The following is an 11,980-nucleotide window of genomic DNA, read 5'->3' as shown; positions in this document are numbered from 1 at the left end:
ATGAGGAGTAGGGTGTCACATATATATATATATATATATATATATATATAAAGTGTTACACACAAACACAGAGTGTGTGTATAAGTTACAACACATTATATACAGAGTGTGTGTGTACAAGTTACAACACATTATATATATATATATATATATATATATATATATATATATATATATATATAATGTGTTGTAACTTGTGTATTCTTATTATCTCAAGGTTAGATATTTCAAAATATTATACAATTTTGAATATGAGCTCTCTCATGTTTCAAATGTTTATTATGAATGCATGCATGTGTAGAGGTGTCACTTGTTATATTGTAGTGACATAGTATCGTACAATGTTAAACGTCATTTGAATTGCACAACTCAAAAATCGATTGATGCCCAACTTTTATAGGTCGAGTGTAATTTGAAGCTCGATAAATGTAAACTAGGAGTCGTATATATTTAACCAAAATCTAAGGGAGGGAGTCAACTTTAAGGCCTGATTGGCCGTCTGATTTTACTCGACGTGTCCGAGTTTACCTTTTTGTCTTAGTTTACTTCTGCCCCTCTGTCCAAGTTTATTTTATTTATGATGCATTTGTTTCCCATCATGGGCACCATATGTGCATGGGAGGGTTCGATAAGCCACAAACCTTGCACCGCACTCTCTCAAGTTTAATCTCCTCGAGATTCGCGCCTTGTGCCCTTTAGTGTCGAGGGAGAAGGGGTAGGGGATGGTCATTTCACTATAAAATATTGACGATCACATGGCGACCACAGGGAGCCAGGAGTTATGGTGAGAGTCAATATTATGGGATGGTCATCAAATGACCATTCCAGATCGTCAAGAGTCGGATGGAGGGGACCAAAGAATAAAGATATCATTACAATGGGGAGGAGTACTGCAACAGTACAACTGGGAAGATATAGGGATTTCTAGTTAAAGAGCCACACAATTGCAGCAAAAATTAGAAGGGTTAACACCCTTCTGTTAATAATTACCTCCACACGGAGAATATATGTGAAACTGACTTGGAAAATGAATTCAACTTCTTTGTCTGCTATAGTTGTAAGTGAAGAATTAACTTTGGATTACAAGCACAAGCTCAACCCTTTCCTCTTGTTGGCAGCTACAACCCTCTTAGCAGCAAATTGTTCTAGCATTGAAGCCACTTATTATATATATGGCGCAAGGATTTTTGTAGCAGCTTTGATATTACAAGCTTCACAGCAAGGCTCTCAACCTGAGAGAAAAGATGAAATTAGGCTCTACCACGAGTAGAGGCGACATCTTGGTAATGGCTAGGAGATAGATTTTTCTTAAGTGACCTTTAATATCAATATTTTTTTCAATTTAGATTGTCTCTTATATTTTCTAATATATTATGCTTGCAATATATACTCAAATACATGGCTGAACCATAGTCTTCATCCATTGATCAAAAAACTACATTGCTAAGGTATTTTGCACAAACTTCTAAAGAATAGCTGTGTCTACTATTTTCCATAATGTAGATTATCTATCATTTTTGTGTTTAATCCACCATGTAGGACTAGTTTCATGTGAGACGAGTCACTATCCGCCAATGTTGCACTTCAATGATGTTTCCTTTCTTTAATACATGTCATCTTGCTTGGATACTTAGGTGGTGATCACGCGAGGCTTAGTTATATACCAACTATGCCCAGACACAGCATTAAATGAATAACTAAGCCTATTGTATGGTCACGCAAGGCTTAGTTATTCAATCAACCTCCCAACTATGTCATAATCAACATAGTTACAAAAAGTAGGCATAGTTATTCATTTAATGCAATTTTTGCGTGTGACCAAGAATGAGTCTAAGTTATCAATTCAAATAACTGATAACTAAACCTCACGTGACCATCACCTTACCCATACTAGCTTCTATTTTGTATACAAACATTCATTTATGCTGGCCTGTTGGTTTTGGCATACTGAACTTAACCCTCACTTACCTCAAGAAAAACTTGACTTTCCTTTCTCTTCTATAAAACTCAAGGTATCTTCTAAGATTCCACATAAGCCAATATGCGCTGCTCGGGTTTAGGAGGTTCAATTTGTGGCTAGGTTTAGTTTTTATGTGACGATTGCGGCTACAATTGCATAGATTTTCGTGTGTGGACTTGTGAGCCGTAGATCCCCTCACAACCCGTCATTAAATGTTGTGTTACTTAGTCCCGAGGGAAAGAGAGGGCCCGGGATCAACAGAATGTAGCCTAGAAGAATATGGGTAGCAGGCGGTCGCCTATGGATTGCACTAAAAAAATAAACTTCTTTTACAAACAAGTACCACCTACTTGAGTGTACGTAATACGTTTCTAGAAAAGCATGCGTCAAAATGTGTATCTATATGTAGCACCTACATTAAAATGATAGAATCCATCTTAAAAGAGAGTTGATAAGAGCAAGGGTACCTCGATCGATATATCAAATTGAATCGTGATACTAACACTATTAACGACCCTCTCACAATCTGCTATAAAGACGCATTCAAAATGACCACTATTATGACGTTCACTTGACTTTAGTGGTTGCCTTACCTATGGATTCAAAGAATTTTTCTACATGGTGTTCCGTTGACCTATAAATTTGCATATAGTTGAGACTAGACATTGTCCATGCTCTCAAAGCATGTGATATGGCCATCCATACATCTTTCCTCGTGATTTGCACTAGTGAAACTAAAGAGAGCACTTCTTTGCTCTACCCCAAGGATTTGTCTTCAAGTGGGATCGATTGGCCTTTGAATCATCTGAAAGATAGGTGTGGCCCAACTTCTTAACAACAAACCAAAAGCCTTTGAGCCAATTTGGATTTGGATCCTGTTTCTAGCCATGCAAGGGGGACTTCAATAACCTTTCAAGTCGTTTGAAGGATATATGTGGCCCGAGCTCTAAACATCAAAATGCCGGACTCTAAGCCAATTTCAATCAGCCTTTCACCAAGCATTTTTAGCTTACTTAAGAGTCATATTGGTGCATCACCACCTCTGAGCAATAGATACACATGCTAGCTTTCCATCCATTGTTCTTTTCTCCAAACTCCCTTTCGAGATTAATGTCATCTCTTAGGTTAGCTCCACCTATCAGGTGAGGAAACCATCTCTATGCTAACATCCTAAACTTCACCTAAGCTGCGGTCAATATCCTCTCACATACTTTGATGTCATATTTACATTGCATATTGACAATTAAGCCTTCTATGCCAATTAGTTTTATAGTAGTGTTCTCTCTCTCTCTCTCTCTCTCTCTCTCTCTCTCTCTCTCTCTCTCTCTCTCTCTATATATATATATATATATATATATATTATTTATTTATTTATTTATTTATTTATCTATTAGGGAACGGAGGTGCAGATGCCTTTCCCAAACTTTCGATGAATAATCTCGACCCCTCTTATCACCTTTTTTACCATAGCTTTTTTCCCATGCTCCATTGGTTCTTTACGTGCCCCAAAAACATAGTGCAAATTTTGATAGGTTTAATTATGCACTCACAAAACTATGTCCACAAAGAAGGGAACGCTTACGAAACCAAATTAGAATGAGTCTATTACATGTGGCAAGTAAGGGTACTTTAAATCGTGCAATATTTTTTATCCCTACAACATCGGGTTACGGCATGGCCATTGGGGGATCTTTGTTTGTGCCCCAAACGAATTGAGTAATAATAAGGAGCATCATGAAAGACCCCCTTTTGATCCCTATACATGAGACCATGCCCCAATCGAATTAACTAGTAATAATAAGGGGCATCACCTACATACATGAGAGACACCCTTTTTACCCCTATATAAGAGACCGTTCTATATAAAATATACCTTTCCTCTCTGTGAATCCTCTTAGGTTTGTCTCTTCATTTAATGACATACGAGCTTGCGAGGCTGGTCCATTGGATTTAACCAAAACAACCTCCATGTCGATTGCCCAAAAACGTACAATAGAAGTAGTTTCTATGTTTGACAAGCAACTCCCTATTCCAACGCTTCTCCTCCCATTGCATCTACTAGTGCAATATGAACAAAGTTGAGGTCACACGGATTGTGCATCCCCGAATCGCCTGTGTATATTCCGGAGTGGATCTGAAAGTGGGATTTCAGCATGTATTGTCACTGCTACTCTGCTCTGCTCCACTATTTATCACAGCATGCTGGTGACTTGTTAAGATCTTCTGTCATTCTCGGGCACTGGGCCACAGCCACGCCACCTTCATCAGCTGCCTGAGTGCTCATCTCCGCCCTGATTGTATCCAAGGCCCTAAACAAATTCACCAGAAAACTAACATGCCATGTCAAGTTATACCGATTCATCAGATCAAGGCAGTAGTAACATTATAAAGAGCAGCAGCAACACACGGCAAATTGATCCTTCTCTATTAAAACTAAGATTAAGGCAAACCATATAGTCTATTTACCGCTGTGTAAGAAGAGATGCATCTGTTTGAGGGGCTATGGCGTCAGGACGTCCCGTGCCAGTTAGCTCGGACGACGCAAATTCCACCATCGTCTCCAGCACATTTGAGCTTACATTCACTTCCCTCGGCGTTGCTGTTATCTGTTCTAACAAAGAAACAAATTAGTACCCCTTCTCCATTAGCTTGTTAAAACAAGAAAACAGCAACCAAAGAAACAACGGAGTACATCAAAGACAATGTGGTTAATCGACAACATTTCATAGAATAGTTACAAATGAAAAGCCTAAACTTATTATTTTATGCTCTGCGACAAATTCAAACAAATCTAGAAAGTCCACAGGGGAGCGGAGCTGACATACCTGGATTGCAGCTACCTAGCAAAAAACATATCCTACAAACCCTTGGTCACAATCATAAAATGTATGGCACACAAAGCCTTAAATAAGGACACCACAAATACCAAGTGAATTACTACATACACCACAATGAAAGCACTACATGCACTGGCAATATACCCTAGTCACAGCCAAAGTTATGTCATGAGATGTGAAATACCTCGTCTTTGATCTCCTGAAGCTGCACATAAAATAGCTCCTCCTGCCATAACCAAACACACGAAACTGTCTTCTCAACGTATAACCAGCCAGTACACAGTAGAGGGTGGTACTCATTCAATTACCTGTTAACTTTACACAAAGGATTGAGAAGAAGAGAGAACACAACTACGTCCAACGACTAGAATGTCACTGCGCACACCAAGACCAGAACTCTGTAGGACCCAAAGACTAGCACCCTTTCGGTGTTTCTTTATTCGAATGCAAACAAACGACCAGGACTTGTCAAGGGCTGAAATTGTAGGTTTGCGACCCAATTTCGGCAGCACCAAAATCTTTGTCAGTGAAAAGTACAAGTCTAGGACGGATTCCCTTGCATTTTAGAAGCTTTCCCGTGTGCTGTAAATGAATTTCTGCATGCTGTAATTTCTGTTTTGGTCATTGACAGGTGCCCAAACTCCATATAACCACCCCCAGGCTTCCCTAGTGTTCTCTTGCAGTTTAGGTGCAAAATTCTAAACCTGCAAATTACACAGCAAGTTGTAATTCTCTATTTTGGATTGTTTTGAGCAAAGCAAACACGTCTACGTCCCCTCTGATTTGGACGAGTTTTCATGCGTTCTCTTGTTTCGCAATTTGTCGCCATGGAACTATGTGAACCTGTGGGGGATCAGCAATTAGCTAATTTGACTCTTGCCCAAAAGACTCTTGCCTTGGCAAACGCGCATAAAATCCATAAGATTGTACATAGTCATCTAATTGTAAGGGGGAGAGAGATGAACGAGAGTGGAATCATCGCACTACATAAGAGAAGGCGGCAAGCTCTCCATTAAAGCTTCAAACATGAAAATCCACTCACAAAAGCTGAAAATGCAGTCTCCACTCTCATACTTGGGCGCCCCAGGGGCAACTGGGAGAGGGCTTCTACAGTGCCTGTTGGCCTACAGGTTGCTCTCCTATAGACATGTGCCCACTATGCCCCTTATGGTTCAGTTTCCTAACCCCTCCTAACTTATTAAGTTGTCAGTGACTTACCTAGTGGCCCAAATTCTTTTTAGGCGCACACTTGCTTTCATACTCATCAAAACTCAGTGATAACTGGCCCAACCAATCACTGACTAACTGACCTAGATTCGCGATGTGAAAACCCCGTTTGGTTGCGGCTGTTTCACACTGGCCATGCAATGTCCACTTGCACCTTTTCAACGATTTCGAAGAAACAAGTAAAAATAAAATAAATAAAAATATGTAATAAATATTTAGAGAAGGCATCACGAAAAATACACCTCCTGGTTACATATCCCACCCTTGAAATATTGCAAGCAACCTCACTTGCATGGAAATAGAACATGACGATATCTCTTGATATCACATAAATTCTATAATGGAAAAAAATTATATGATGGGAATCAAAGATATACATGCTTCCAAAAATGTCGCATTGAATAATTAAGCAATCACACCAAACTAACTGCCACACATTTATCAAACATAGAAGTCTTCTAGTGTACTCTCAAGCCATAGTCACAAGGGACGCGAGGAGCAGGAATGGGGGACGGGGCTCAAATGGATTTCTAGTGTAAAAAAGAGGGCACGAAGGCAAGTGGGGACGGGAAGCCCAAAAAGGGAATCCCCTGTGGCTATGTCTCAGGTATAAACTTCTCGTAGGCTTAACCTGTAAGCTGCATTGTTGATCTTATCCAAGATCTGCATATCACATATTGAGCTTTGAAAACAAACATTCCTTGTCTTTCCTTTTCCTTAACCTAGCCTTTTCAAAGCACAAAAGTACCCAATCACCAAGTGAGTCTACAAGTTTACAACGGTAACGATCAGCGGCTTTCTTTTACTTAGCCGGAGTCTTCTCAAGAGCTATCTATATCTTCCCGTATGTTTCATCCATATCTTGCACAAACTTGTCTGTCTCAAATACCTTGTCCTTAGTCTGCAAAATGGGTGGGACTTACTTCCCTCCTTTCATTATTTGAAATGGCGACTTGCCTGTTGATGCATGCACAGTGTTATTGTAAGCATATTCAACCAATGGTGGATGGTGTTCCCACGTTGCCTTGTGCTTTGATACATAATCTTTGAGCGGATCTAGGATAGTAGAATTTGCCTCTTCTGATTGTCTATCAGTTTGTGTATAAAACAAAGATGAGAACTTTAATGTAGTGCCTATACTCTCAAACAATGCTTTCCAAAACAGACTCGTCATACATGGATCTCTATCACTAACAATTGCTGAGGCATCTCGTGATACTTAAAAGATAATTGCTCATAAATATCTTAATCATGTGTTCTGGCTTATCATCTACCTGACAGAAATGAAATGAGTCTCCTTACTACACCTACAAATGATAGTCTAAACCCCATCATTACCTGTTTTTGTTATTGGAAGATTAAAGATGAAGTCCATGGCTATGCTTTCCCATAACCTATTAGGAATCGGCAATGGTTGCAACAATCTTGGTTGCTTTTGCCTGTCAAATTTGACTTTTTGGCATACTACGCATGATCTTATCAACAGCTTGATGTAAAGTTGGCCAATAGAAGAATGCCTCAACCGCTTTCGCTGTCGCATCGATTCCATGCATCATGAGAAAGTCACCAAGCATATGATGTTCATGATGTTGCCCATCAAGAAGTTGATCATAAATTCTTGCAAAATCTGAATTTTCAGCATATTGTGCCTTCATTTCGTATAGTTCACAATAGTACAGAATTGACATTGCTGAAATTTGTGACTTTTGCGACAACACATCAGCCACCACGTTCTTTTTGTCTTCCACATGCACAATCTGAAAATGAAACATCGACCAGATGTTTACCCATATAGCTTGGTTTGTGTGAGAAAGTTCTCATAAACTTGTACGTGCTTTTTGCTTTCAAGAGAATTCTGTTCGACCATTCTGCATAAGAACTGCACCAAGGCTGTGGCTACATACATCACATTGAACCACAAAATGTTTCGAAAGATCTCACAAAACCATACCAAATCCGAAGTCAGCTTTTCTTTCGAGTGTTTAAAGGCTAAAATTTCCTTGACTATCCACTTGAAAGTAGTTCCCTTCCCTTTTAGTGCATGGAATGGAAAAGCAATCTCAGCAAAATTTCGAACAAACCTCCTGTAATAGGAACATAAGCCTAGAAAACTTTGAATCTCATGTACGAACTTCAAATCTTGCCCCATATATGGTTGATGATCAACCAAGCATAGACGTCACAAAACTGTGCACAGTTTGGGGCAAAATTAGGGACCAAACAATACTCGTTTTCTTTTATCTAAGAGGGATTCTGGAGCGTATGTTGACCTGCACGTTGCTCTCCTACTAACATGTGTCCACTATGCCCCTTATGGTTCAGTTTCCTCACCCCTCCGAACTTATAAAGTTGTCAGTGACTTACCATGTGGCCCAAATTCTATTTAGGTGCACACCTACTTCCATACTCATCGGAATTCATTGCTAACTGGCCCGACCAATTACTGACCAACTAACCTAGATTCCCAATGTGAAAAACCCGTTTGGCTGCAACTATTTCACATTGGCCATGCAATGTCCACTTGCATCTTTTCAAGGGCTTCGAGAAAAACAAGTAAAATAAAATAAATAAAAATATGTAATGAATATTTAGAGAAGGCAACACGAAAAATATACCTCCTAATGACACAAAGTGCATGTGGAGAGAGCTAATTACATTGTGTTACAAATATAAAGCTCTTGTGGTGAGAGATATCTTGCCTTCTTGGCACGGATGTGTCCTAAGCTTTCATGGATTTGCTGCTCCAAACGGATAAGATCCCTAGACGACAATCTCTCTAGATTATCACCAATGAGGGTGCTGGTGGTCACAATAATTAGCTTTGTTAATATCAGAGTAGGTACTAATTTGAAGGACTAGACAAAATTTTGAAGATTTATCAGAATTTGACATGAATTACACACACCTACCTCTGCAAGTTCTTGACCTCATCCATGAAAAGAGTCACCCTGTCACTACTGCCAACATGCTATATACAGCATGCAAATGAGGTGTAATTACTACCAAAAGAGTATTTATAAAGAAGTTTATGAATGTATACAATTACAAAGACAAAGAATTACTTGCATGTTGTTGTTGTCGGAATGGTTGCAAGCCTTCTTATAGCGCTCCAAAACATTCTGCATGCTGCACAAGTCAAATCTTCTCTCTCTCTCTCTCTCTCTCTCTCTCTCTCTCTCTCTCTCTCTCTCTCTCTCATACTTTCTTGAATACAAAGTGAATGTGTGACTAGTTAAGATACACAATGTCCCCTTGTTTACATATACGTTCTTAATTTCAATAGCAAAACCTAGATTTGCTTCGTAAACACAAAAGATGTAAAGAGAAGTGAGAACCCTGCGGCAAATGCAATGGAGTGAGGAGGAGTGAAAACCAGCTACTTGCTGGGTACAAAGACCCAACTAGTAACGTTTTCATAGCGCCCCCTCCTATAAGATGTTACCAAGTGGCTGCCATAGTGGGAAAGAGAGTTGCAGGGATGTCATGCCCTGAGTCTAGAAGGTGAGATCCAGAGGCGAGAACCTTGGTTCTCAAGAAGTTCCTTGGAATAGGGTTTTGCCCTAGGAATCGAAAGCTGACGCTTCCGGGAACCATCAAGTCTTATTCTAGAACGAACGTGGTAATACGTTCGGTTCAAGTGCTTGTATAGACTTCTCCTCAGTAATAAAGATACTATTACGCGGGGGGACCAGCCCATCTTCCGGTACCCAGTACTATGTCGATCTTCTCTCTCTCTATCTCTCTCTCTATCTATTTCTCTCTGTATCCTTTGGCTTCAGTAATAAGTGATAAATTCTATTTATCCGAATGTATTTTATATTGTTATGCGCTCCCGTTTGTGACAGTGGTATCAGAGCATGGTCTCCTCTCTTTCTCTGTAAAGGAGGACGACTCTGGGAAGATACGAGAAGAAGCCATGACAAGCCAAGAGAGAAGTAAGCGGGCGGAAACCTAAGTCCTATAGGAAAAGCTCACAGAGTTGGAAATTTTTTTTCTCTCTGCAAGAAGTCGACACAAGACTTGGGATTTTCTACGAAGGTGACAAGAGCATGATGCTCAAGAACCTAGAGAATCTGAGGAGCGGAATGCTCGAGATACTTCAGAACCCAAAAGATACCATGAACATCAATCCAAAACCATAGCCAAGAAATCCCGTCATTTCGGGAAGGATAGGAAGAAGGTGTCTAGACCTAGGAACACTCTAGTCAAGTTTAATACTTTTGACGAGAAGGGAAGATGTTCCGAAAGCTACGGCTTTCATTCTACAGTATGAAGTTGCCTTTGCAAACGGCAATTTCTGAGAAGCGTCGAAGGTGACCAAACACCTCAAGGGGATTGCAAGTACTTGGTGGTATACCAAAGCTCTGCAAGGAACTTACAACAAGACTTGAATTCAATCCAAAGTTAAATTTTCCAGCAAATTTTTTTCCTCTACGCTTTGAGGAAGGCATCCAAGAAGGTTGGGATCGGTTTGCCCAATAGAAGCACGAGCGAGTCATGGATTATGTGAATGAGTATTTGTTCACTCTTTCCAAGATGGCTCCACTCTTGAACCTCTTTGAGGAAGAAACAATAAAGAAGTTTAATGAAGGACTTTTGCCCAAATTTTGTAAACCCATCTGCAAGATACTTTGCAGCAAATGGTGGAGTCAGCAATAAAAGCTGAAAGTGTACACCTTAGTGTGCATAGAATACAATCCCCACAGTGGGACGAGAACCATTGAACACAGAAACAACGAATTTTTGTTACCTCTCCTCGAAGGATACATTGCTATCCGGAGAAAGTTTGGAGTAAGGGAATTCAATCTAACTCCTGAGTTCTTGAATAGAAGACCCTCAAACTTTAAGTGAGAGGGCAGGTCTTTGATCAAAGTTACATCTTTGAGGAAATCATAAAGTGCATGGTGCTTGTTTGCTCTTTTGCACGAGGTATGGTTATGTCTAACCAAGACTACTCACTCTCGAGTGTTTATGAGAGTAGGATCAATTTGAAACATTGTTTTCTAAGATGAATTGGTTTGCTCAACTAGCCGGAAGGTCAACTATTGATCTGGTATTTGGTAATTTTCGAATAGATTACCTCCTATTGCGAGTAGGAAAATTATGAAGGAACCATTCTGAGCTTTCCAACAAAGAAAAGCTTCCATTAAGCTTGAATACTCTTCAAGCCCACACCCCCTACCCGGTCAGGGAAGACATGGTAGTGCTTTTCGCACAAGTGAATGAACACTCTCTTTACGAAGGAAGGAACAAGTGACGGCTACAGCCTGTGCTCGAGGAATCCAAGGATTGAAATCCTAGTTTATTTGATTGAGCCAAGGGATCGTCAGGTTGAGCGTCTTCGCTCTAAGGATCTTACGAAGAAAAGGTAATTTCCCAAGCTCACTGAAACTTATGTACACCTTTGGGTACATGGATAACACACGAAGATGCAGACCTATGCCAAGGAACTGGACGAGAGTTTGTTATACTCTCTTGAGCGCCTTTTTGCACGCAAGGATATCCGGACACGAGAATCTCTATTTGAGATGTGTTCGGTAGAAGGAATTTGAGTTTCTCTACGGAGAAGAGGTTTTCTGATGGTCGTTGATCATTGAGTACGCTATGTGCCTTTACCATTACAGTAGCAACTTTTGGTTGTGGTATATGTTTCTCCATGAGCAGATCAAGTAGCATTTACACGCTGTTGAAATAAATTCAAACTATTATGTTCGTAAGAATATAGTTCGCCAACCGTTTCAAAATGGTAAGAATTACATATGGGAGAACATCCCTGAGAATCAAAGAGGGTCCACTCTATTGTGAACTAGGTTTGAACATACGTTCAGAAAATGCTATGGCTAGAATCCTATCTGCCTGAGATTTTGCAAGGCGTCATTGATGCTTGCAAGGTGAATCATTTTTATGATTCTGTAAGGAAGAGACTCTAATGGGCGTCTGGAAAACACTGCTGGTG

At 40.0% G+C, this 11,980-nt stretch overlaps 1 protein-coding gene across 1 annotated transcript in view; it reads right to left on the bottom strand.

The window, feature by feature from the left end:
* Window positions 1-3,527: 3,527 nt before the first annotated feature.
* Window positions 3,528-11,980, bottom strand: part of LOC147458645 (MADS-box transcription factor 23-like) — a 59,314-nt gene continuing 50,861 nt past the window's right edge. The window contains exons 2-7 of the mRNA XM_086510108.1: window positions 9,087-9,150; window positions 8,934-8,992; window positions 8,724-8,823; window positions 4,982-5,023; window positions 4,427-4,566; window positions 3,528-4,269 (exon numbers count right to left, since the gene is read on the bottom strand). Coding sequence (XP_086366234.1) covers window positions 4,146-4,269; window positions 4,427-4,566; window positions 4,982-5,023; window positions 8,724-8,823; window positions 8,934-8,992; window positions 9,087-9,150 — 529 coding nt within the window. The 3' untranslated portion in view covers window positions 3,528-4,145. The remainder of the gene's footprint in view (window positions 4,270-4,426; window positions 4,567-4,981; window positions 5,024-8,723; window positions 8,824-8,933; window positions 8,993-9,086; window positions 9,151-11,980) is intronic.

Source organism: Adiantum capillus-veneris, chromosome 4 (genome assembly GCF_014529385.1).
Source record: "Adiantum capillus-veneris isolate H3 chromosome 4, ASM1452938v2, whole genome shotgun sequence".
Lineage (NCBI taxonomy): Eukaryota > Viridiplantae > Streptophyta > Polypodiopsida > Polypodiales > Pteridaceae > Adiantum > Adiantum capillus-veneris.
The sequence above is the reverse complement of the archived record's forward strand: the minus strand, read 5'-3'. Positions and strand labels throughout refer to the sequence as shown.